At 35.0% G+C, this 27,036-nt stretch overlaps 3 protein-coding genes across 3 annotated transcripts in view; 1 reads left to right on the forward strand and 2 right to left on the reverse strand.

Annotated features, from left to right (window-relative positions):
• Window positions 1–27,036, reverse strand: part of SLC7A2 (solute carrier family 7 member 2) — a 363,691-nt gene that overhangs the window by 294,999 nt on the left and 41,656 nt on the right. The gene's annotated exons all lie outside the window — the stretch shown is intronic.
• CNOT7 (CCR4-NOT transcription complex subunit 7) lies at window positions 68–17,749 on the forward strand. Its single transcript, XM_006744847.3, has 7 exons — window positions 68–248; window positions 1,703–1,917; window positions 3,802–3,995; window positions 8,983–9,144; window positions 11,947–12,091; window positions 14,380–14,490; window positions 16,075–17,749. The coding sequence occupies exons 2-7, from the start codon at window positions 1,801–1,803 to the stop codon at window positions 16,201–16,203; spliced, it is 858 nt and encodes a 285-aa protein (XP_006744910.1). The 5' UTR covers window positions 68–248; window positions 1,703–1,800; the 3' UTR covers window positions 16,204–17,749.
• ZDHHC2 (zDHHC palmitoyltransferase 2) overlaps window positions 1,957–27,036 on the reverse strand; it is a 79,223-nt gene continuing 54,143 nt past the window's right edge. Inside the window, exons 12-14 of the mRNA XM_081808088.1 lie at window positions 26,290–26,364; window positions 19,796–23,885; window positions 1,957–3,303 (exon numbers count right to left, since the gene is read on the reverse strand). Coding sequence (XP_081664214.1) covers window positions 26,324–26,364 — 41 coding nt within the window. The 3' untranslated portion in view covers window positions 1,957–3,303; window positions 19,796–23,885; window positions 26,290–26,323. The remainder of the gene's footprint in view (window positions 3,304–19,795; window positions 23,886–26,289; window positions 26,365–27,036) is intronic.

Below are 27,036 nucleotides of genomic sequence, written 5' to 3' on the forward strand. Positions count from 1 at the left end.
CCTGCTTCCGTCACCTGCGTGCTCCGCCCTCTCTGCGTGTCGCGTCATCACCTAGCGCCCCCGCCAGGACGTGCGAGAAGCGACGGCGCAGCACGGTGCGGCGCTGCCCCGGCTCCCCTTTCCCTTTTGCTGGGAGTGAGGTGTCTATGGGGCACCCGCTGCTGCCGCCGCTACCGCCACCGCCACCGCCGCTGGTTGCTGTCTCTATGGCGAGGAGGAAGAGGAGGAGCGCGGGCTCAGCGACACAAGTAGATCTTGCGTCTGCCGGGGGGAGGGGCGGATTGGGGAAGTAGAAAGGGGGCGGGAACGATGAATCTCAGAGGGTGAGCGATGGCGCCAGCTGGAACGCGGCTGGCGGAGGAAGAGCTCGACGGCGGGTGGAGGGGGGCAGGGTAACGGGCTGAGGGTATGTCAAGGGGGTGGCGCGGGCTGATGACGTAAAGGCTTTGTACCTGGGGCTTCGACGTTGTTGGACGGAAATTGGGAGTGGAGGGCGGTGGCCTAGATCCTCAGCTCCTCGTATTTCTTCTTGCAGCAGTGCTTGGGAGTCAGTCTGGCCCCAGTAAATGGTTATCAAGCACCTTCACGCTGGCCCTTTGCCGGGGAAGAGAGTTATCTATGATTTGAGTGGCTCTGTTTTGTCTTCGTTTTTTTGGGAGCCTGCAGTACGGAGATTGTATCTCTAGTAATGAGAAGGCCTCTGGTGCCTCGTCGGGGCTTCTGGAATTGTAGTAGAGAGAGAGGTGGAAAAAGCAATGTTAAGCTACAGGGTCTTTCTAAAGTTTGTGTGTGTGTGTTTAGCGGAGTGGGGAGGGTAATAAGGGAGGGGTTCCCTAGATCTTTGGTTTCTGTTCTTAGAGGACTTGAGGTTACATTTGTGACTGAAGTGCTTGGGGGGGGTATCATAATTCCCTTTTTTACCCTTGTTAGGATTTTTTCAAACTGAAAAATGAAGGAGCATTTGGAATTTTTCTGTCCAAGAATCAAAATGTTGGTCTGTACTCTTTATGTGGCATGATACTCTGTTTATGGACCAGAAACAATAGATGTATGTTTATGCTCAGGTTTTTAGGAAATTAGAAATAGTTTGAAATGCTTACACCCTATTGCTTCCTTTCTCCCTCCTGCAGTTATGGACATTCAGTTTCTGTTGCTGTTACTTATTTTTCAGAAAGAGCTTTTTCTGGTTTTTTGTTGTTGTTGTTGTTGTTGTTGGTTTACTAAAAAGTCCCTTCTAATCGGACTTGAATAAATGCTACTGAAGTAGATTTTGTAATCAAATCAGATTTTGAATGTTCTGTTAATGAGTAAAAGCAAACATTACCTTTGTCCTAATAATATCTGATCCCGTCACATTATATCACTATTTAACTTTTCATTTTCTATGTGGAAATAGATGTCTTTATAAAGTTTTATTTGGAGAGTGAGTTGAATTCAGAGTAATCTTTAATGTTAAATTTTTAAAAAATGATTAGTATGTACACATAAAAAACAGTTTTTACTTAACATTGATATTAGAACCAGAAAACTTATGTTGCAGTTCTTTTTTCCCTACTGATTAGATGTGTGATTTTAGACAAGTCATTTCCCAAACTGATTTTCTTACAAATCAAGGATTTTGAATAAATAATCTTTTAGGTTTGTATCAACTCAGTTCTTCTATGATTCATATTTCTATTATCACTGGTTTTTATTTTGACAGGTACAAAAATAAAGGATAAAGTATTTTATGAAACAAACAAATCTTCAATCAAGTATAACATTTTGATGCTTGGCATCTAGACTTCTTGTGCCCTCACTATGCCAGCAGCAACTGTAGATCATAGCCAAAGAATTTGTGAAGTTTGGGCTTGCAACCTGGATGAAGAGATGAAGAAAATTCGTCAAGTTATCAGAAAATATAATTACGTTGCTATGGTATGCCTATCATCAAATCCTTAAGATTGCTTCTGATAAAAGAGGAAGAGGGATTTTAAAAGTCTTGAATTCAATCCATTTGGTTACTACTGTAGAGATTAATTTAATTATAAAAAGAAAATTTTGTCAGTGTCCTCCAACCAGAGACCACCAGGAACACTCCTGCAGTGTGACAAATTGGGTTTATTACTCATTGGAGGGAGGGAAAAGGCATACCACTGGAACCATGGGGCATTTGAGTAAGAGTGTTAGAAAGGACTTTTAGGATTTGAGCTTCTGTCAGGTGGTTTTAGGGAGGGATTAAGAAGGCAGTGCCTTGCTCTGAATTGGATGCTGTTGAGAAGGGTGGTAATTCTATAACAGGGTATCTTAATAAGTCTTGAATGAGAGAAGACTGGAATGAGACTAAAGCTATAAAGAAGCAACAGTTACTTAACATTAGCCAAGATAGAAGGATGTTTGGTCATTTTTGTGGTTTGGGCAATGTTTATGTTTTTGTCTATGCTCAGTCACGATTACAGAGTGGTCTTGTCTGATGTTGAAGTGTGAAACTGTTCATACTCAACAACAGAAGAACATTAGAACCTAGCTGTGAGTGCCAGGTTAGCTCCCAGCAACACTTAAGGCTTAACTGATAATACCAGATGAGCACACAGAAGCTAGGGAGCTCCTGCATGTCTTTCTCAAAAAAAAAAAAAAAAAAAATCAGATCTCCCAGTGGAACATTGTTAATCTGCACGTTTTTTGTCGTTTGTTTTAATCATCAGTGGAGTTGGATGAATACACTGTGCTGTTAAGCATCTCTGCTTTTGCATTTAGTATTCAATCTACCTAGACCATCTATTCAGTTAATTATTTTGTTGCTTTATCTGCTGTACTTTGTACATCTATTATAGTTACCGTATTGTTTTCCATATTGTAAGTTCTGCTAAGCAAGGGGTTAGTGCCTTAGTCATCCTTTCTCTCCCACAACACACCTAGCATAACACAAAATATCCAGTAAAGTGGTTGTTGAGTTGGACTGACTTTAGAGTTTTAATTTCTTTACTGTTTCATAGTGATTTGGTATTCAGATTTTGTTCTTAGCTTCCCAGTTTGAATTTTAAAATTAAAGTGATATAGTATCATTTCCTCAGTATTTTTAATGCAAATAAATAAATGTACTTCTGTGGGGAGGGGCAGGTTGGTGAAAATACGAATATTCGAGTGTACATAGATAACCTATTTAATAAAGGTATACTTACCCATAATTAGAATTGAAGTTGTTTTTTATCCCACAAAAATATATAGTGATCATTTCTCAGATGATAAGGAGTGACATTATAGACATGATAACGTTCTTCAGGAATAAGTGGGTATCATGCAATTTTTGATGACATATTTTCTCTAAAGTATAGAGAGAGTGCTATTTTAGCCCAAGAAATTAAGAGAGTTTTGATATTTAGAAAAACCTTGCCTCAGAAATGCTTGGAAAGTATGATGCATTTTCCATTCCTTTTAACCAGTTCTTCATTTGTTTTAACACTGGCATACGGTTAGCATAGTTTCACATACCCTTTGAGAAACATGAATTTATGATTTTTTTCTCTTCCTTGGGAATAGAGTACTTGGTGCATTTATCATTCATGTCTTCTACATAATAATTTTTTACTGACAGTATTTAAAGTAAGAAAAAGTCATTAAGTTTGTAGAGTTTTATTTTATGGATCTAAAAAGTAACGCTCTTCATAGTTAAAAGGTAATTTGTATTTGAATATGATGAATGTGTAGAATATTATCTATAGCAGTATTCTTTGACTTGAACCAAAAATTATTTATTCTAAGAATTTGTGGATTGTGGTTTTGATCATTTAGTAAATAATGAATCTTAAAACTATTTTACAGGACACCGAGTTTCCAGGTGTGGTTGCAAGACCTATTGGAGAATTCAGGAGCAATGCTGACTATCAGTACCAACTATTGCGATGTAATGTAGACTTGTTAAAGATAATTCAGCTAGGACTGACATTTATGAATGAGCAAGGAGAATATCCTCCAGGAACTTCAACTTGGCAGTTTAATTTTAAATTTAATTTGACGTAAGTGGGAAATAAATATAACCCAAACTTTTTTTAGCTTAATTTTAGGAATTGATTTCCCTCAAGTATGGTGAATGAAATGCTAACTGAATTTGGCGCAGTTATCCTAGAAATATTTAAAACCTAAAATTTCAAAAGACTAGATTTCTTCTAATGGGACAAAAGAACCAGGATAAAGAAGACTGTATATTCAGATACTTTGAATTTTAAAGATGTTGTTTGAAAAGTATGACTGCCACTTTTTTTGAAATCTGAAAAACTTTGGGTATTGAAAACACTTCTTGATAGAAAAAATAATCTTACATCAGTTTTACTTTCAAACTTTGTGTTCAGTTTGAAATATATACATCTTTGTTGTAGTAATTATCCTTCTTGTGAAGAGATTTTTATTACAGTCAAACTCCAGTTTGTGAGTAGATTATGTGTCAAGGGCAGTAAGACATTTCTTGGAAACTTGGGTGCATTTTCCTGTCAAGTCAATATAATTATATAATAGCTACAGTCCCCGATCAGCCCACAAAACCTCTTGTAACTTACATATAAGAGAGGTAATGGTATCGTTAAATTTGGTATTTCTTTCAGAAACTGTTCAGAATCTGAATTCTAACTCAAGCCCAAGGTTGAAACTCAATTTCCTTACTTGATGTCTTGATAGCTTAGGGAAGTTTAGTGTTTTGGGGTAAGAGCAGTTTGTTTACAAACTGACTCTAAGGTGAGTTTAATTCTGATTAAGTTACAACATTGCAGTGTCCTTCTATTTGACAGCTTGTACTTGTGTTTTTGTACTTGTGTAATATGATCTTAAATCTGGTTCAAAAAATAGTTAAAGAAGCTATGGGACAATTAACAGTAGTGCCAATGTGAGAACCTCCCATTCTCTGTACAGTAATGTGATATTTAGCATATAAGATCTAAAAAGCAGGGCTGATGATTTTAGAGAGTAGTAGTGTCGGTGGTACAGTACTATGGCTTATTGCGGTTAGCCTCATTTTCTGTTTTACTTTGTTGGATTTCATAATATACACCAGAACCTTGTCAAGGGTAAAAAGTACTCCTCTCTATTCTAACCGGTAATAACCTTTTATAAGTACTATAATTCTGAAACACTGAAAATTGTCTTATCCTTTTCTCAAAAGATAACCATTTTTAAAATTAGTTCATCACCATTTCATTTGTTCTATGTTACTTTTTTCCCAAGTTGGATCATTAAAACACTTTTTTAACTGAGATACTGTTGTGATATAAATACATGAGTAGGAAGTGACCCATCCATGTCTCCCATTTTGGTAAAATTGGTATTTTCCTTTTCTAGAAACACTACGTTATGATAACAACTGCCTTATTATTATAATCTTTGAAAGACATTTTTTTCTTATACAGAGAGGGCTACTTGTTACCAGGTTTTGCTACCATTTATACTAATGTTAATGTCTAAGAAGACATTTTTAAGAAGGATGTAGTAGAATGTACTATTTAAGTGGAAACAATTATTTGGAAGATAAAACTGGGACTACCTAATATGAAGACAGGGTACCATGAATAGAATCTTGGATATTTTGAAGAAAGATGAAAATTGACTTATTTATTGAGTACCTAGAATGTGTCAGCAGCTGTGTTAGGTGTGAGGGATATAGTGTTGAGGAAGGTTGGTCATGGTCTTTACAACTTAGTGTTCCTGTAACATTTCTGTCTGCTCTCCATTGCCAAAGTCCAAAAATTAGAATTGCTAGATATTTAGATAATGATCAATGTATTCTCCCTAAACTGAATTTGGAGTTGATGTGTAAAATGAAAATTGAAGTAGAATATTGATGAGCTGTGCAGAAGAAAGTTATCTCAAAGGAGATGAGAACGAATTTCTAAAACATCAATTTGATGATTGCAATAATTAGTATTTGAATCATTTTAATAGTGTAATAGAGATTACAGGAGCTTGTGGGTTCAGTGGTAACAGAAAGGAAGCTGATAACTCATTTAAGGAAAATGGTAGAGGAGAGGAGATATAGGGAGGACTGTAAGTGGAAAAAACAGCAGAATCAAACAAAGGATAGTTTTGATTTTGTTTTATGGATAATGCATAGGCATTTGAAGGCTAAAAGGCAGTTGTCAGGTATGGAGTTGCAGGCTGTTCCTGTTGTCTTTCATATAGTCTTTGCAGATTTTTTGAGCATCTTATGTGTTCTTGGTTTGAGTTCATTAAATATTAAGTTTAGTGACCATTTATGCATTTGTGACAGTCTGTATCCTGGTTTGCCTTTGCTCATGATTTTTAGCAAAACTTAAATATATAGGGTGCATGTTTTAAAATATAAAATGTATGGTGAGCCAGGAATGGATTGAGGTTGGAAAGCATTTCCAAATTGTAAAATATTTAATCTGCTGTGTTTAAAAATGTCAATTTGTGTAGTAGGCTAAGTTTATACTTGTAGGTAGGTCAGAAAGTAGGGGCGCCTGGCTGGCTCAGTCCATAGAGAGTGTGACTCTTGATCTTGGGGTTGTGAGTTCAAGCCCCATGTTGGACGTGGAGCCTACTTTAAAAAACGGTGAAAAATATATTTATTGGATTTAACATACCTAGTTAAGTTAGTTTCTGTTTTTAGGATATAGTTTGAGTAGCCTTGTATCTCTGCTTTTTGGGAAAACTTTTTTTAGGGATTTGTATGTGGCTTTCACTCCCGTTCAGTTATTATACCTGGATATTTTGCCACCTTAAACTTCAGTAGTTGGTTAGTGTTAGGAGCAATTACATGACTGTTCATTGCTGTTCTGAACAGATTGTTCTAATCAGTAAGCCAATCCCTGCACCTGCAGCAGTCCTTACATTTTTTGACTAAACAATGTTTTGATGACTTTTTTGAGATTTGCATCCTTTAATATATTCCTACATGTACTAGGATTTTTGAAGGTGAGGAATGATTTCAAAACTTGAAGTGGTGGATACTGTGGGAAGGGGACAGTCTGTTGATTTGGAGAACTAAATTGTAACAATTATGGAGTTTCCCTACCAGCAGGAAATTTTCTTTATCCTATTTAGAGTTTTATTAGCCTATCTGTATGGAGCTTTCAGCTTTCTCTTCTAATGAGTTGGGCATTATAAAGCATGGAATTGGTTCCAAGTTTTAAAATATTTACTCCAAAGAAATTTAAATGATAGTACATTAGCTTAATCTGCATTGAGTTATGTGAACTATACAGAAAAAAAGAGAAGTAATTTTACGCATTTTTTTTTTTTTAAACCAAACTTGTTGATCATTAAACACCTGAGGTACTTACCCAGATCTTTTTCCTGGATGTTGTGATTCAATAGGTCTAGGTAGAGGACCTGGGAATCCATATTTTTGGTAAGCTCTCTGGATGATTGCTGTCATTGGGCAAGTTTGGGAAATTCTGACTTAAATAGTGCAATACTCACTGTTCTACTTCATATGTTTTTTGATGTGGTGATAGACATTAAACAAAAGAGACAAAAATTAATTGCCGTCTTGAAGCTTACATTCTGGTAGAGTGTACTAAAATAAAGATAAAGTGAGTATATGGCCCAGAATAATGTAAGCCTAGAGAAAGAATCTTACACTCTGGGTTGGTTATAATTTGCTAAAGTATGCCTCTCAGTGTGAGCATCAGAGCCTGATGAGTGAGATTTTAGTTGTTTAAGATACATATTTTTAGTGTAATAAGGCCAATGATATCTGTTGTTTAGTATTAGATTTATTCAGATATCCTTCCTAAAGGGTTTTCCTGGGGGAAATTTTGACCTAAAGTGATGATTACAGTTCCCCTCTGTTTTTTCAGATGTTCCAGTGGCTAGTTTTTGTTTGTTTTTTAAATTTTTATATTTAGGTATAGTTCACATACGTTATATTAGTTTCAGGTGCATAACATAGTGATTTAATGATTCTGTACATTGTACAGTGCTCACCACAATAAGTGTATTTACCATCTGGTACCATACAACATTATGTTTTGTTATTTTTCAAAGACATTTAGAAGCAGACCGATTTCCAAAGAATAGACTGTAAGAATACCTTTTCACCTAAATTAATTTTTCTTTTGGCTTAGTTTTGTTAAAGCTTTTAATAGAATTTTCTTTTGTTAAGTGGTGGAAACCAGTATTCTTGTAATTTAAAAAGTAAATTAAAAAATGCAGTGGGCAGTGCATAAAATACTTTTCATGTATTCTCAGAAACCTATACCTTTCTTTTGATCCTTTTTTTAATTTAACATTTTGGATACCTGTGTGTTTGTGCTTAGAAATTAGGGCTTTCTTTTTGGCTTCAGTAAAATCTTGAAGGGTTGGTTTATATTTAGATTTCCTGGCTTGATTTTTGGGAGGTGATTTTCTAGGATTAAGATTGTTAGAAGAAATTACTGCTATTATAGCACAGTCTTTCATTTTAAACATTTTACTGTTTATTGGAGCCATTTGAAAGGCTCAACATTAGTGAGAGGAGGAAACTCCTTTTTCTTTAGGATGGAATGCAGTTTTAACTTAGCCATATAAGATGTTTTCCTCTTGGTATCCTTACCGTTGCTGCTGGGACATGGGAGATGGATATAGGCTGTCGCCCCTGTGGCTACAGCTCCATCTGGCAGCAATAAAAAGGCTGCTGAGACTAAAGCCCCTGAAAAGAACATGTCGTTCACTTTGTGGTGGTAGCTCCTGGTGAGTAGAAGACCCTTTTTTCAGTTAAATATATTTAACTTGTGAAAGGCTAATGACATTGAATCGATAGTAAAAATTAAAATCTCACCCTTGGACTGTTTTGAAAGATGATTTACTGAACACTTTTCTAAAATAATAACCTTATTACATACAATATTTAAATTGTATTTTCCTTTCTATATGTGAAACATTGGAATAATCGGACCCAAGCCAATCCTCTGTTTTGTTGTTTCTGGCACTGTAGGTTGTAGATGTAAGTGGGAGAAAAACAGTTTGTTTGAAGTATGGCACATTTGAAGGTTGTCTTTCTTTTTGCCCTGCCAGGGAGGACATGTATGCCCAGGACTCTATAGAGCTACTAACAACATCTGGCATCCAGTTTAAAAAACATGAGGAGGAAGGAATTGAGACCCAGTACTTTGCAGAACTTCTTATGACATCAGGAGTGGTCCTCTGCGAAGGGGTCAAATGGTTATCATTTCATAGGTAAAAAGATTGCATTGAAAATAGCATTTGTGTTTCCATTTCCTTGGTGTGGGTCACTGTTTCAGTACTTTCAGGCTTAGTTCTACAAGGAACTGGCTGCCATGTAGCAGTTTCCTCTCAAGAAGCTAATGTTGGTCTACTTAAGGGTTAATTTAAAGGTATGTGTTTCATTTTTAGCCAATGAGAGAGACAGTATTGCGTAGTGGAAAGAGGCTGACAAAGTAGATCTTGGTTTAAATCCAGCAATGCCATTTGGAATCAATGTTACCAAGGGTTATTTAACATTTCTGGGACTTAGAATGAAACCATTCATTCATTAAGAAAATATTTATTTAATATCTACCAATGCCAAGCACTCTGGTATAAGATTCTAGGAATTATGCTGTGAACAAAACAGACTAAAATCCTCATCCTCGTGAAGTTTATATTCTGGTGGGAGTAGGCAATTTTTTTTAAATGATGAAATTTATATTGTGGTTTGTTAGATGTTCATAAGTGCTATGGAGAAAAAAAACAGCAAAGAGAATGTTAGGAGTGGGTGGGGGTGGTGGATTTTAATGTTTTTTTAAAGAGGAGTTATTAGGTAGACATCACTTAGGTAAATATCTTGTTGTAATGACCAATAATATATTTAGAGCATTTTGGTAAAAGGTTTTACACACAATAAATTTTCAGTAAATGGTCATTTTTAATTCTTATTATAAAATAAAACTGGATTGTTAAAGAGAATTTCTAGAAAGGGAATTAGTTCCATTTTGTAAAAATAGACTTCCAGGTAAAGAGTTTTTCTATTGAGGTACACTAAATAAACAGGAAGCACAGGGACTAAAAGTGGCCTTGGGAATTATTTTATTTGGCCTTCTATTAATGTTCTTATATTAGGTCCATTTCAGACATTTTTTTAAAAAATAGAGTCTCCTGCATGCTTTAGAATTTCCAACTCTGGCCTCTGGAATGAGTATAATGAAGGACTGTTCATATTGCAAACTCTGATGTAGTACTAGGCAGTAATTTTTGAGTTGAAGGTATTGAACATACTAATTGTCACCTGTCATCTTTTCTTTCTGTTCTCCATTTGAGCCTATATCTCAGGAGACAAGACTGAAGTCTCTTTTACTTGAGCAATGTTTTTCAGGGGTTTTTTGGTGGGTTTTTTTTGTTTGTTTTTTGGTTTTTTGGCTTTTCTGGTTATGAATAGAAAGCATCGTCCCGTCCTTTTGCTGTATATGACTTATTCTTTCACTCAAAAAATACTCTGAGCAAATACTGCATTCTAGGCATTGGGGTTATTAAGATAAACAAAAACAAAGGGTTCATGTCTTCTTAGATTGTAGACTCTAAATTAGACTCCAGTATTTGTCAAGGTATGTTAAGATTTTATTCTAAATGTCATTAAATATTTTCATCATATTCTAACCTATTTCTAGGAGATAAAGACTAGTTTAAGATATTTATAAATCCTGAATTCTTGTACAGTCTTTTACTAGTAGTAAGCAAATGCTGTATTGACTTCTCTTTAGATAGCAGTCACTTTCTTGCCAATTACCGGAAATTTAAAGGTTTCTGCCATTAATTGCTTATTCCTTAACGGTCTTCAATGGTAAAGCTTCTTTTTTTCTTTTTAAAATTAGAAGTAATTCTGAACATTAATAGAAATTTTGTTTGTATCCCCCCAAAAGATATGTTAATACCATCTCTCACCAAATATGTACTGATTTCAAGCTATTTGAAGTAAAAGATTTTAAGATATTTTTAAAAATGTGATTCCTCCTAGACTAGTGGAGAAAACAATAATGCATTTTAAAGGGTAGTACAAGAAAAGAGCTTGTATAAGAAATCACTGGGAGCTAGACTCTTCAGGGAAGGCATCTTGTCCTTGAAGGAAAGGTAGATAGGGAAAAAAGTGTGTAATTATGGCACAGGAACGTGGGGACATACACAGCTATGGAACAAAAACAATGGAGATGGGAGATCTTGATTTGAAAGTGTGGGAGTTGGTGTTTTATTCTCTGGATAGTAGTTCTCAGTGTTTACTACTTTTATTTCTTCTATGTGCAGCATTTCCATTAGTATATCTTGAGGAGCCGTATGAGATAGGAACAGAATTTTGAGGGAAGAGAATGATAAAATCATTTAAGGAAATGAAAATACTTCCATTAGGGAATTACTCTTTGGGTTTTTGTTTTTCTGTTTTTAATTTTTAAGTAGGCTCTACACCCAGTGTGGAGCACAACAATGTGGGGCTTGAACTCACAATCGTGAGATCGTGACCTGAGCCAAGATCAAGAGTTGGACGCTTAACTGACTGAACCACCCAGGCACCCCACTCTGGGTTTTGAAGCATATGACCTCTTTATGTAAAATATGGGAAGAGTTGTATTATTTTTGCCAATCTGCTACCTTTTGACGTCTTTAGCCACGTTTCCATTCATATTTATTTTTCCATTTCCGTAGTTATTTAAAATTTTTTGAGACATCTGTGGGTGGTTTGATAATTTTTTAAAGAGTTCTTCCTTTAGAGATCAGCAAAATAGTAATCTAGTGACTGCAGGCTTGAGATGCTAGTATAGATTTGTATGCTGATATCTGAATAATAGTGACAAGTTCATATCACTGTTGGTAAGATGATGGCATTTTCCCATTATCATTACAAACATGTCTGTTTTCTTTGTGTGTGTGTGTGTGTGTTTGGTTGATTCCTTTTTTGACCTACAGTTGTGGCTCACTTAAAATCTGTATCAAAATATTTTTTCATCTCTGTGGTATTCATATGTCTCTGTTCTGTATTTAACCCTTTTGTAGTGGTTATGACTTTGGCTATTTAATCAAAATCCTGACCAACTCTAACTTGCCTGAAGAAGAACTTGACTTCTTTGAGATCCTTCGATTATTTTTTCCTGTCATTTATGATGTGAAATACCTCATGAAGAGCTGCAAAAATCTCAAAGTAAGGCTTTTTTAAGTGGCTATTTGTAATCTACACACTATTTAGACTGAGTGACTAATAAATAAGATTTTAGCCTGGGATGTTGTTTTAAGCCATATTTTAAGTTTTATATTAAATGCAATTACATTATCTGGTCATTTGATTCTTTTTGTTGCATAAGTAATTTGTAGGAAATCCTTTTTCAAAGTTTCAGCATATATTGGCAGAATAAGTTTTCAACAAAATTCAAACCAAGAATCAGATTTTCATCATTGCCAGATTAAAATCATAAACCTGCACAAAAATGTGAGGACTAGCGAGGCTCTCATGCACAGAAGTGCAAGTTCACACTGCCCAACATGCGCACAGTCTATCCATGCAAGATAAAATCGGAGGTGGCCAGCAGTGTAGTTAGTAATGCAGTAAATAGTTTTCCCTGAAAAAAATTATTTTGTTGGTTCTAATCATAGATCATGTTCCTAGGATTAATTTACATGGCTAAAAGATTTTTTCCTGGCCCGAAAGATGTCAAGATCTTAGTGCTACTATAAATGCGTAGGTCCTGTCTAGACAGAAGCTTACATTCTGACACTGATGAATGCATGTGTAATAATGTTACTTCTGAACATGAATTCTCTCAAAAGGAACATTTCTTTAATATGTAAAGTGCTCCTTCAGTTTGAGAACGAATTCACCAGTGGTGGCACAGACTCCCAAGGAATAGAAGGGTTTTTTTTTTTTTCTTTTGCCCTCCAGCTGTGTTTGTATTTAAGCTGCAACTAAAATGCACATTTAGGTAAGTGGCTGCTTGGTAGAACCTACATCAGGTTTATCACATTCTCCTACCAGGTTTTAGAAGTGCAAATAAAGTTACACTTTTAGGAGATGGTAAAAATTTAAGAGCTTTACTTTTAAGCAGAAAGAAACAATGTAGGAGTTGAATAAGGAAACTTTGCTTTTGACAGATGAACTTAAAATCAGAAGAGAAGTAGTCTTTTAGCCAAAGTTTGCTTGCCTTATTAGAGAATATGGCATATAACTGGGGAAATTTTTAAGGAAGATTACTCCATGTTTGTAGCACCTAAGAGCAGTAGGATTGTGTGCAATTTGAAGAGACTTCTCTCTGTGACTCAAGTGAACTTGAAGTAGGATAGCCTGATTACTGTAGAAACTCAGTCCACCCCCTGAAAGCATTACATGCTGAGAATCCATGGCCTAGATGTTTTAATCTGGCTTTGGAAGTGCTTTTTAAAATCTGACCTGTCTCTACAATGACATATTTTAGGAACAGGATCAAATTATTGCTCACTATGTGTATGAAATTGGAAGATTTCTAAGTACACCAGATATTCTAAATATGCCCTGAGTGAGCTGTAGTGTTAAATTTAGGTTAATGACAAAGGTGCTTTTTGATCTATGGTCAGTCATGCTGAATGCCCCTATTGTGTTGCTCTCCTAAGCAGCTGCTAATGATACTTAATCCTCATGTTATTTTTAGCACAGAAGTAAGAGCTGTCTGTGCAGAGCACTGTTTCAAGCTGTGAAGCAGAGGAGGTCTCCTTTGCCTTAACAATTAGGGAGGAATTTGTGTCTGTTTTGTTTGTCCTGATCTTTCTTGCCTTACCTCCTATTTCCCCCCCCATTATTTTCCTTCCCTCTCTTCCTTCCTTACTTTTGTCTTTTATTCTTTTTCTCTTCTTCCCTTTCACTCTCTTTTTTAAGCCTGGCAATATTAAAATAAGCAAATATTTAGACCCTCCTAAGGAGTTGTATTCTTATAACAGCATACTCTTTTTAACAAAACCATAATTAAGCACTTAGTGGATTTTTAAGGATTGGGTTAGTCATAATAGCTTTGTTTTGTACAAATTATATAGATAAACTACTTAGAGATGGGTTGGTGAAAAGCTTAGGAAAGTTTGAGAGGAACTGCCAATGGTCATTTTTATATTGATGGATGGATTGACTGAATGTACTTGATAAATGTTCCCCTGTACACCTGTTCCCTTGTATAGGATCTGCTTCCCCCAAATCTTTAGGAATGTTATTTGTCTGTCACGTGCCTTAAAGCATATGATGAAGATACATTTTCCCAATTAGGATCTCATTTTCTATTAAATTATAAACTTTTCCCATATTCAACAAATACTTCAATTTGTAATTCACATTCTTTTTTTTTCTGATCTTCATAAGGTCCATCTTTACATGCTAAAGTCCATTTATATTTTGGTCAGTGTCTAGGTTAGGTAACTTGTGAATTTGGGCATTGTACTGTTCCTGTGTTGACAGGCAGGTTTTCTTTCTTCTAGGGTGGTTTACAGGAAGTTGCTGAACAGTTAGAGCTGGAACGGATAGGACCACAGCATCAAGCAGGATCTGATTCATTGCTCACGGGAATGGCCTTTTTCAAAATGAGAGAAGTATGAAGACATCAGTGCCTTTTTCTCAGTTGGTTGTTAGGTTGAGAACATTTAAAATCTAACGGCAAAAGTTTTTGGGCAATAAGTGCTCATTAAATGAAGATCTGGTTAGAGATGCATGTAGGCTGTGTCCAACACACTTGAATAAGTGTTCAAAAATAAGTCCTCTTGAAATGTAGTTCGCAGGGCAGTGAAAAAATGATTTCTTCATAGACTGAAAAATGAAACAGTTTAAACTACCTTAGGAATCATGTAGGTCCAACCATACTATTTCTTGATGAGAAAACTGAAGCCAGAGGCTAGTAACTTCTCTCCAAGGACACACACACATCACTAGCGGGAGGACTCCAGAATTCTCTGTGTAGGACCACATCAGGGCTGCTGCTGCCAAGTCAAGGAATCTACATGTTAGGTTTCCCCGGCATTGTCTTCTTGTAGGCATTAAACTGTTGGTAAAATACCATTTGCTCCTGCCATTTTTCAGCACTTTGAGGGTTTATAGAGTAGTGCTGACATAGTGCTTTTTAGTAGATTGAATCTTACGAAGAGGTTCTGAATTCTCAAGTGGTTAAGTAAATCTGAAGTAGTTGAATCAAAAATCATAATGAGCACAGCCCCTTAATGGCAAAGGCAGTACTGAATATAAAGCTCGGTGTGGAAGAGTGGAATTGAACAAGGCCAAGTCTCCTCCCAGCTTATGTAATGGAGTGATAGATGCAGGCATACCTCACTGTAAATTAAATGCAAAGAAAAGAAAGTTTTCCTTTTTGTAAAATATAACTATAGAATTCTTTTGAGCATATCCTCTTAGACACTCAAGAATTGACTGAGAACTGTCTGGAAATTTAAAACTTTTGTAGCAGTTGTATTAATAATAGAAAGCATAACAGTTGTTCTGCCAAGTATTGAATCAGAAGCGATTTGGACTGTTCTTTTCATGACAAGTTAATACTTTGTACTTCTTTCCAGTGCCACGTTAGAGAATCAAAACAATTTTTTTGAATTTTCAGCTTTCATTTTAAAAAATACCTTAATGGTTCAATTAATGGTGCATTCTCTGCTACAAATTTATCTTTATATTCCTTGGATGCTTCAAGAATAACCTAGTGTGGATGTTCAGATTTTTACTGTCCAGAACGTGTTTAGGGTTTGATTGTTTTCAGCCAACTCAGCTGTGCATGTAGACTCAAGGCTACTTATAAGGCTAAACTTTTTTCTCCCGTCATTGGCAATATTCATTCATTTTCACCGTTGAGTATTGTTATATTAATGGAATAAAAATGCCTGCCATTTTTCCATGATTACAAACTCTCATAAAATTGATCTAAATGTTAATAGGAAAGACACATGTTTATACATTTTTTTTGTAATCTTTTTCTTTGGTTTCTCTTGAGCTCTGTACTTCTTGAGAACATTAATCTTACTCATTGAATTTAAAATGTGTGGCCTCAAAGGAGCACCATAGAAAAGAGCTGTCATTGTAGTTAATGAACAGTCAGTACTTACATTGCTGAAATATAAGTTACCAGTGGTACCTTTTGGTTAAAATTATCTTTTTTTTTTTTCCCCAAAATTCCTTTTTAGATGTTCTTTGAAGATCATATTGATGATGCCAAATATTGTGGTCATTTGTATGGCCTTGGTTCTGGTTCATCCTATGTACAGAATGGCACAGGGAATGCATATGAAGAGGAAGCCAACAAGCAGTCATGACATGAAATAGTCCTTTTATTTTTATTTGAGCTATACACAGCTTGTATATAGGTTTTATCTCTGGTTGAATCCCTTGAACAATAGATAATACTATTTTTTTTTTTCATAGCCCATTTTATTTTCTGCCTTTTAGTAGTAGTATGACCATTCCTATCTCAGATCTTAATAAATAGAAAAGCATTCAGGTTAAATTTGGCCTTAACTTAATATACTTGTTAGCAGGCATGTGTGACAGAGAGTGGGGAAAACTGCATCATATTGAATATTTTGATAAACTTTACCTGCTTGGGCTTGGTTTGTTTTTCCCCCTTCCTAAATTAACTAGCACTGACTGTAATTTATTTCCCTGTTTCATGTCTCCCTTCCATTCTGCAGGAAAATTTTAGCTATTTGAGATTGTGGACCATCAATTTTGCACTTTAGAGAGTGATTCTGACTCAAATCCTCTGTTTTATCAGAAACTTTCGCTTTTCTTGCTCCTTAGCTGGAAAAATGACCATCTGCCAACCTTATACGATATTTACTTGTTTTTGACCCACGGAAATAGCACATGCGTTGTGCAAACGGTTGATTCAGCAAGACTACAAAAAAAAAAAAAAAGACAAAAAACTACTGAGGAGCTTAGTCACTGCTGTTTCTGTACGTAGTGTTTAATCTTCCAAGCACATCTAGTGTCTGTCAGTTTCTCATTGGCATGTGTAGGCTGCTCTGTGACTGAAGAATTTTTCAAACCAGCTTTACACCCTTCAGGAAAGATCCCTTGTGATTGGATGTTTAATGTCTGCCGGGAAACTGGCATCCAAGATAATTAAAGCTGCAGTTATTTTATGATAGCACACTTCCCTTTGATCTGCTTTTTATTCTGTCACTGTTTACCCTTATTTTTAATTTTTTAAAAATTTTATAGCCATACTTACGATGCTCTTGCTTTGTAGATTCAACAAATCAATTTCATTAAAGTCCAAAGATAGCAAGTCTTTAGGTATATTTTGTACCAAATTAAATTAGAAGACAAAAAATTGTGCTTTCATAGTTGTTACAAAGATAAATAATGGAGAGATTTGGTGCAAAACAACAAAATACAAAAATATATTCTATATATAAAGCCGTATATGTGTGTATATATATGGCTATCTATATATAGCTAATTAAAATTACCTGAGGAGTGTAATGCTTGTTTATTTTTTTGTGTATATCTTTGCAATCTATTTTATATATATTGACAAAAGAGACTGTGAAATATTTAGCCATGCAGAATATGTGACCAGACCAGAGCATGTGTAGGAAGACATTTTGGTAATCATTAACTCTTCCCTGAAATGATAGACTACAAGTTATGATGTGTGTTATCTACATTTCAATCAGTAATACTAGCAGATCTTAAAATGTTAGCCACATTGGTTTGTTTTCTTTGTACATTCTTTATTCATGGTATTACAATGCTGTAACTGGGTGGTCCTTTTTAAACAAAATGTTATTTGCAAAACAGAGGGTATTGTTTGTTTTTAAAGCTTTTGTAAATAAAGGCTTCAGAAATGGTTTCTTATATATGTCGATGATTGGTAATTTTGTTTTAAAAATACTTATTTGGGAGATTTTATTTTTTTTTAATTTGGGCAGCTAAACTAAGAACTCAGTAACTTCTTTAACTGTAGCTAATTATTAGTCTCTTAATCGAGCCTTCTGCATTTCAGCACTGTCAGCTTATTCTTTATGAATACCTCAACTAGATGTTAAGAGTTGATTTTTATCTCCTTTCCAGGAATGCATTTATTCTGAAAGACAAAAGTAAACCCATTTGATATGACTTACTGTGGCTTCTTTTTAAAGCTGACACAATATAGCAGATCTAATTGGTTTCTTATTTTGATTTTCACCTCCTTAAAAAAAAATAGGAATTTAAAGATTCCCTTTTGAATAGCTACCTAGTTGCTGAATTTCATAGGTTGTGTCAATTTTGGTTTCTGTCTCTTAAGCAGTAATACTATTTTATAACTTCTGTAAGAGGAACATTATGACCTTTAGTAAATCTAGCTTTTGGACATGAGGTATTTGGCTGATAATTTGTAATGTTCCCGAGCCATTAATTCTGGACTCACCATGTTCTATTAAATCTCCTGGAGCAAGGGTCCTCAAACTATGGCCTACAGGCCCCAAATCAGGCTGTTGCCTGTTTTTGTGCCAGTGAGATGAGAATGGTTTTTGCCATTGGGGTTGGGGGAAAAAAAATCAAAAGAATAAATACTTCCTGACATGTGAAAATTATGAAATTCAAATTTTAGGGTCCATAAATAAAGTTTTATTGGAATGCAGCCACACTCATCATTTCTGTAATGTCTGTGGCTCCTTTTGCACCCCAGTGGGAAGTTTGAATAGCTGCTACAGAAACTGCTGCTGGCTTTCTCATCATTTCACATTTCTTTTTGGTTTGCCGCAAAATCAGTGACACGGGTGACGTGAAAGCATTTGGAGTGCTTAGTCTGTCTGTACAACGTTTTATTATTTTTTCTGTTACCAGATCATACCCATTATGTCAAAACAAGAAAACGGCAGTTTGAGTGATGTGCCTTGAAGGCACACTGGAATGTGGATTATCTTACCAAATGATACGGCAAAATAGTGTGTCAAGCAATGACACTGTAACTGCTAAAACACACAGTATATGTTGACCTAACCAGACCAAGCACTCATCACCAACTATCGGGAAAGCAACAGAAATTTTAAAATGGACTATCTTAACACAACATGATTTCTTCACAAAAATAAATGAAAATGAGGCTACAACCAAAGTCTGTTTATGACTGGCCCATTTGTTAGTCAAGCAAAGCCATTTACTGATACGTAGGGCATGGTTTCTGAATGCAGTAGCCCAAAGAATTGTGTCTAGGGAAAATAAATTTTAACGACTTAGCTTTTTGGAAAGAACAGTTGGTTGAAGAGTGAGGACACTGGGCACATTGACGGTTAATTATAAAACGACAAAGGATTTTGAGTATTTTTCTTTGGCTCTAAATAAGTCAGATGTTCTAGTGCTTTCCCAGCTGTTGTTATTTATTTGAGAAATCAATTTTAAGTTTGAAGTGACCAAAGAATTAGTTTCTTTTTGTAGTCTGTATGGAAATACAGGTGAGACTCTTCAAAGAAGTTGAGACACCACTACATTAGTGCAACCTGAAATCTACTCAAATGTGTTAACTCTGAATATGTAAAAATATGCATGGAGCAGAAAAAGGTTGAGTTGGTCAAATTTAAAACCTTGTGAAAGGGACACCTGGGTGGCTCAGTCCGTTAAGTGTCTGCCTTCGGCTCGGGTCATGATCCCGGGGTCCTGGGACTGAGTACCGCAACGGGCTCCCTGCTCCCTCTGCTTGTGCTCTCTGTCTCTCTGTCTCTCTCTCTCTCGCAAATAAAGATAAAATCTTTAAAAAAAAACCTTGTGAAAATGTACGGTGTTCTGGTTCGGCTGGTACCCATTTCACCTGTCACCTTTGTTTTCTTTTTTCTAAACAGGAATAAACACTGTTCATTGTTAGCTGGTGTCTTACACTAGTGCAAAGACCATGTGAAAAGAGAGTAAACAAAAACATCATACTTGAGCTATATATGTGTGTCCAGAATCTCCTCCAGTTGATTCTTTGTAGCCATTTCTGGGCTCATCCACAGACTCTACTTGCCTAAGGATATTTTTTAAAGAACTCAGAAACATGTTTGCATGTTACATTAACATTAGTGTGTAATTAAGGTTGCTTTTTATTAATACTCACCTTTCACAATAAATGTTTGATTAGGTCATTTAAGATGCTTTTAATACTAGACTTTAGGAGGCTATACTTAATGAAAAAGATATGAATTCTAAACTCTGACAATAGCTCTTCTTTCATAGTTGAATAAAAGACAACTGAAGCTTTCTGTGATAATAAATTTTTTAATTTGGCATCAACAGAATTCTACTTTGGAGCATTTTTTTTTTTCTCATTTTAATTAAGCACCTTTATCTGTCAAACAAGAACTATTAAGTATTAATAAATTCAGGTCAGGAGAGCTCCTTACACTGTAAAACCTTCCCTGGAAGATGCAATATAAAGGATAGTTTTTTATAAATCATAAACTAGTACTGTCCTTTCTGAGTAATGAGGAGCTCCTTTACATAGCATAAACCAGAGCTTAAAATCACTTATCAAAAGGCCCCCTTTGGTCTCACTGGTCTCAGAAATGAGTCAAAAGATGAATTATCTTAACACATTTCCCCCCCAACAGTAAGCTAACAAATACTGAATCCTGGCTACAAACAAGAACAAAGATCTACCTTTGGGCATTGTCACCAGTTTTCTGCTGTCACTTTCCCGCCATGAGAAAAAGCTGCAAGTGATTTGTTTGGCATTGCCCAGTCCTATTTTAACTTTTTGTTGGTTTAAGAACAGTTAAAGGATGAGCTCTTAGTCACCTAGACTGCCTTATGGTAGAACATCCTCTTTTTCTTAGGATGGAAATAAACGGAACATTGTGCTGTGGGACACACGTTAAATCAAAACAGGGAAAATCTGCTAGTTTATAATATAATGGGGGGGTGACTGTTTTCACAGGTGGTTCTTGAAGCATGAATCACATGATTACTACCTTCATTTTTTAAGAACACGTTCTATAAATCCTTTGCATTTGATTTCTCTAAGAGAACATAGTTACTGTCGAACATGCCTTATTCCCCAGTTATCTGTTGAACACAGTGTACTCAAGCTTTGCAGTCTGTTTTTTTTTTTTTTTTAAAGATTTTATTTATTTATTTGACAGAGAGAGAGAGCACAGGTAGGCAGAACAGCAGGCAGAGGCAGAGGGAGAAGCAGACTCCCCGCTGAGCAAGGAGCCCGATGTGGAGCTCGATCCCAGGACCCTGGGATCATGACCTGAGCTGAAGGCAGACGCTTAACGACTGAGCCACCCAGGCGCCCCTTGCAGTCTGTTTTTAAGTGTCCTCAGAAGCATTTTACCAACACATACTTATCTCCTCCTGTCATCCACCTCTTCTCAAAAGACCTATGTTCTGACCAGGTTGTCGATCCATTTTGTCTGTAGTAGCTCTGGTAGACGATTAGGAAAAGTGTATCTTTAAAGCGATTTCGATTGTCAGTGCAAAGGCAATTTCATCTAGACAGCTAGTAAAGGTGATCAACCAGACTTTATTATGGTAGAACAGGAGGGAATTCATGGATAAGCACTGCCTTGAATGTCCCATCATTGTATTTAGATGCAATAAGTTTATCTTTGAAAATACAAACCCTCTTTTGCACAATGGCAAATAGTGAACTAAAGTATATGAAGTATTTGTACAATATTTAAAAAAAAATTCTTAAAAATTTTACCTATATGGTAGAATTTTTAAAAACAGGGAAAAAATCAAAATTATCAGCTAAATGGACTATCCGGATAGTTGAAGTGTAAGTGTCTTCAAGTTTGAGTCGAACAATTAAATGTTTTAAAACAAAATGTTTAAAGTGTTTTTAAGGTATATTTTATAAATATGTACAAAATGTAGGTCTATTTGATGCTTTATTCACTCAGGTAAACTTTATACTGTATATCTAATGAGATATGCCATCTCTAAAAATGATAAACCACCTAGATTAAAAACAAAACAAAAACCCTTAAAAGATTATCCACTGTATGAAAACAAAAGGAACCATTACAACTTAATGGAAAAAATTTATTTGTAAAAGTTTTTTTTTTGAATCTGATTCTAATGTGTACCCACTCATGTATTTCAATAATTACACAAAAGGCCTAAAGGAAAAATTTAACAGTACTCTAGCAAGGTAAGGAATAAAAACCCCTCTTTTTTTTCTTATCTTCTATTTTGACAAGCAGGAACATACCACAGAATCCTGTCCACAAAAATGGCTATAGTACTGTGCTTTGAAAATAACCTGGCTGCATATAATTCTTAATACATCACGTGATGCTGTTGTCCTTAAGACTTTCAGCAGTACCTACAGGTTCCAATCTGGCACTTCAGGTAATAAAACAATGATGACCAAAAAATGCTTTAAGAGTAAAAAGTAAAAAATGCATCATATCTTCTGAGATTTCCTGAAACAGATTGTCAGATCAAAGTCTTTAGCTTTTAAAAAAAGAAAAAAAAAAATCTGAAAAGAGTGCCATCCTATTATTCTAAGAATTACACTCAAATGATCTATAAAATGGATTTGGCTGATGTTGATCGTTTCACAAACTCATTTAAATACAAAACTTTACATTTTTAGAAAGAATGAGTATTTGCAAGGATCTTTTTTACTCCATTATCCTCTGATCTACTAGTCTATTATGTGTTGCATTTTTGTCTAACTCAGATTTTAAAAAGTTTAATACCATTTTCTCTTTGATTAAATACCAGTTCCTTAGCTGTGTAAGTTTAAAAGATAATCTGCTAAATTCTCAAAATCAGTACCAAAAAATGTTTACGGCTTATTCTAATCTCTAACATTTACAAAACTTACACTCCACTCAAAAAAAAGAATAAAACTTTTTCAAATAGTGCATACAAGGCACGAGAGCTTTCTAGTATATTTACTGAAGCCGAACATTTTGGCATCAACAAACATGCCACTTTAGTTTGTTTACCTTAAACTCAATTTCCAAACAGCACACCATTTAGTTCATATTGAACTAAATTTCTAAAAGTATATGATTTCTTTTAATGATTTGCATAATTTAATCTTAAGTATCTGAAGAACTATAAAGTTTAACTGTCATACTTTCGATGAGGGGACACAAATAATATAGATATCAATGGAGGATTAATCTAGTGGCCCATTAAGAATTCTTAACAAATTCAATATTTTTGCAATGTTCAAGAGAACAAATAACCTAAAAAAATTGAGGTGTTTTTTTTTTTTAAAAGACGCAAAAGAACATCATAAACCAATCTTCGTAATTGTTTTTATAGATTTTCCCCCAATTTAAGAAGGTCAGAAGAGATGAAAAATAAATTTTGGATGTAATAGTCGTGACAAAAATTTGGATGTAATAGTAATGTATTAGTTGTGACAAAAATTTGCTAGCTAGTTGCTTATCAGTGAGCTCAGGCTTCAATGATCATACTTCTTTTCCAGCGGTGAACAAAGGCTAGAATTAAAGTCTGGCAAAAATGGTGGTAATCTTCAAGGCTACTTAAAATTGGCAATGAATTCATAGTCATTCTAGTTCACTCAGTCTGGGGCTGGATTCACAACAGAGGGAAGGAACAAGTCTGATAATGCTACCTCCACCCCACAGGTAACTAATAAAGCTGTCATTATACCGTAATTTGAAATCTTTTAAATTTCAGTATCTTAATAGGCTCAATTTTCTGAATCAGAAAATCAGATGATTAATGGGCTTTTTATGTGTATACACTGTACTACCCAAACATTTGGTTGAAAATTAGCCCATGAATTTATTCCAAGTTTTTATGATAGAAGATATTTTTGCCCTTGATCCATAAACTTTAATTACTTCTAATATTTAACAAGAATTTGTGTTAGTTGAAACAATCTGTATATTGGATTTAAAAAGGTGTTATGTTTTAAGCAATGGCTTGGAGAGAACTAACCAATTCATATTCTGCATATCCAGCCAAAGGGAAATGGGAACAACAGGCCAATGGTGCCTTCCAGTGGGAAGCCTCTTCCATCCACCTACAGCATTGATACCTTGAAATGAAACAGAAATCATGAAACTATTGTGTGAACTATAAAAAACAAAAAACTAACCAACTCATTCAACATTTGTTGAATAGCATTCTTTGTTCAAAATTAAATGTTTTCTAGGCTAGAAAGCTCAGATATGCTCTTGAATACAGACCTCTACAACAGTGCTTCTCAAACTATAATGTGCATATTACAAGACCAGAGGATTTTGTTAAAATGCAGAAAATGCAGATTCTGATTCAGTAGTTCTAGGGTAAGGTCCAAAATTATACATTTCTATTGAGCTCCCAGCTGATGCCGATGCTGCTGGTTTTGGGGCCCCGATTTGAGCGGTAGGGTTCCTTTCTATGTGTGTCTGAGGCCAGTAGGAGTTTAGGAGTGACAGCTGAGTTGGAATAGGGATTTAGGAAAATAATTTTGAAATTTCATGTGCATACAAGCACAGCATTTTTTACTTGAATAAGAGGGAAGGTTGAAAAGGCTAAATGTAACTTACATATTAGTGTTGCTATGGGTCTAGGTACATAACTATCTGTAAAGTATGATGAATTAATATTTTATAAAAATCCCACAGATAATTTACTAATGTACTTCAAAAAGAAAAGAGAATATGAAAATACCATTTGGTAATATAATTAAATTAAGCATAGCAATATCAGATAATATTATTCAATATAATATATAATAATATATAACTTGAACAAATTACAAGTCTGAGATGTAAAGCAGGAAAAACTATTTTTGAAACTTTTAAAAACCATTTGGAATAGTAGCTACCTTGGGAAAATTCAATTTTTTAAAGAAATATTTAAATGTCACTGGTTAGATCAATAGAATGAAAACATTACATCACAAAATTACTGTTTTTTTTACACCACAGCTGATTCATGCTGCCATTTGGTTATTATGACCACTAATGTCATATATTCGTATGTAATAAAATCAAGTTTCTGTGAGATTTTTAATTTTAATGATGTTATTCTATCATTTATTTACAAAATGCTTATTTAGAACCTACTATGTGTCAGGTATTGTGTAAAGTGTTGAGAATAATGATGATCAAACCACATTGGTCTTGTGTCAAAATACTGGGAAGTCTACATGACTTACACATAATATTACTATGTAAACTTGTAAAATATTTAACATATATGACCTCACAAACATTGGTAATTAGAACTAACGATTCAAAATACTGAAAAACAATCCTGTGAAACCTTATATGCTTTATAGAATTATTTCTGTAAAATATTTTATTTGTGGTATTAGTGATTTAGATTTGTGTATTCGTAGTAACATTTTAAGAATTACTTCCAGAAAATTAATATTGTCTCTTTGTTACTTAACCAAATTAAGATTAAATTTTCACTATCCTAACCATAGTTATGATTAATCTGATCAACTACACCATCACTACAGTGACCCAAAACCAAAACAATACTCATCTGGCAAGCTGCCAGATCAGTATTTTGCTGTTATTACATAGCTACTCATAAAAACCAAAACAAAACAAAGAAACATTTAAAAAACAAACAGATTTTTGGGATTAAAAACAAAGAAAAAAAAGCAGATATTGGTGAAGTACTTTGACACAAATTATTTTGTTTCAGATTCCCCTCTCTTGCTTTCTTTAGACTTTAGGATTCAGGATTGCAGTTTTATAAATAAAGATTTGTCTTGATAACTTTACTGTGCAACTCTACACTAGGTTTATTCTAACAATACATATAGTTTGTTTTGTTTGGGTGTTTATGGCCTTTGTTCCAAAGGGGCTCTTTATTGTATTGACTGCAGGTTTATAAATAAATAATCTTTTAAAGATTATTTAATTGATTTGGAGCAACGGGTTTAAAAAAATTTATGGTTTAAAGAAAATGATTTGGGAACACTTGTTATTTTAAGGATAACACCTGCTATGGGGTCCTACTGTAACCAAAAATAGGGATGAGGGCGGTTTTCACTAACAAGATACAATTATCTTGTACTTAGACCCACTGAGATTCTACTGATAGACAGTGAAGTTATAACCACTGTATATCGGAAGGATAGAAAAAAATAAAAATAAACAATTGCAATATCCTATCATATGACAAGAAAATCATCATGTAAAGTTCAATATTTTAGAAACAGTCCTTGCCATTTAGTGCATTTCTATAAAAAATGAATTTTGTTCATCAACTTATTTCTATTATTTGTCAAGTTAACATTACATACTAGCTAACACCAAAGTTAGGTCCACATTCAGAGGTCTCCAGCATGATTAACAGGACCCTAAGGGTGAACTAAAGCATCTTAAAATTTCAATCACTCAAAAACAAATAATAATGTTTATGGTAACTATTTGCCCTAAGAGAACTGAAAAGCTGTTAAAAGTATAAAACATAACAATAAAGGAAAAACAACTTACTTTCATAAAGTATGAATTTATTTTGTTTGAAGAGTTAAGTCTCATTCTCCATGGTTAATGCAGGATTGCTCATACCTTCAAGAAAGAAGGTAAATTAGCATTTTGTTTGCAAGGGGCTGTTGCTTTTGAACAAATAAGGCAGAGACTTGTTTATTCATCCCTGAATCCCCCCAATATGATTCCAGAGGTGTCCTGCACATAACACAGGTTTGTAAGATGGTCACATAGAAACACACACACACACACACACACACACACACACAATACAGTGTTGGCAACTACCAATGTCACAAAAGGCACTTTAAAAAGGGATATATAGGGGCGCCTGGATGGCTCAGTCGGTTAAGCATTGGACTCTTGATTTCCGCTCAGGTCATGATGTCAGGGTCATGGGATTCAGCCCTGCCTGGGGCTCCGCACCGGGCGTGGAATCTGCTTAGGATTCTCTCTCTCCCTCTGCCCCTCCGCCTGTCTCTCCCTCTCTAAAAAAATAAATACATAAAAAGAGACATACACCTTAGGAAGTGGGAGGGGTGAACAAAAACATGAAAGATACACTGGAGCTGGCAATTCTCACATCATCTTAGAGTGCTCTTCCTAATTCTACATTTCCCTCTCTCATTCTGGTGAAACTAATCTTTGAGCCCTTTCTCACCTCGTCCTTCTCACGTTTGTCTTCCTTCTTTTATAGCACTCTTTAAACTTTATTTTTTTTAAATTTTATTATGTTATGTTAGTCACCATACA

This window comes from Leptonychotes weddellii, chromosome 2 (assembly GCF_054177405.1).
Source record: "Leptonychotes weddellii isolate Sample4059 chromosome 2, ASM5417740v2, whole genome shotgun sequence".
Taxonomy (NCBI): Eukaryota; Metazoa; Chordata; class Mammalia; order Carnivora; family Phocidae; genus Leptonychotes; species Leptonychotes weddellii.

What these genes read in the sequence shown, in the direction of transcription:
- CNOT7 (XM_006744847.3), top strand. Translation starts at nt 1,801, where the DNA reads ATGCCAGCAGCAACTGTAGATCATAGCCAAAGAATTTGTGAAGTTTGG. An exon ending in AAATGGTTATCATTTCATAG is followed by an intron (nt 9,145 to 11,946) that starts GTAAAAAGATTG and finishes ACCCTTTTGTAG; the next exon opens with TGGTTATGACTTTGGCTATT. An exon ending in CCTTTTTCAAAATGAGAGAA is followed by an intron (nt 14,491 to 16,074) that starts GTATGAAGACAT and finishes ATTCCTTTTTAG; the next exon opens with ATGTTCTTTGAAGATCATAT.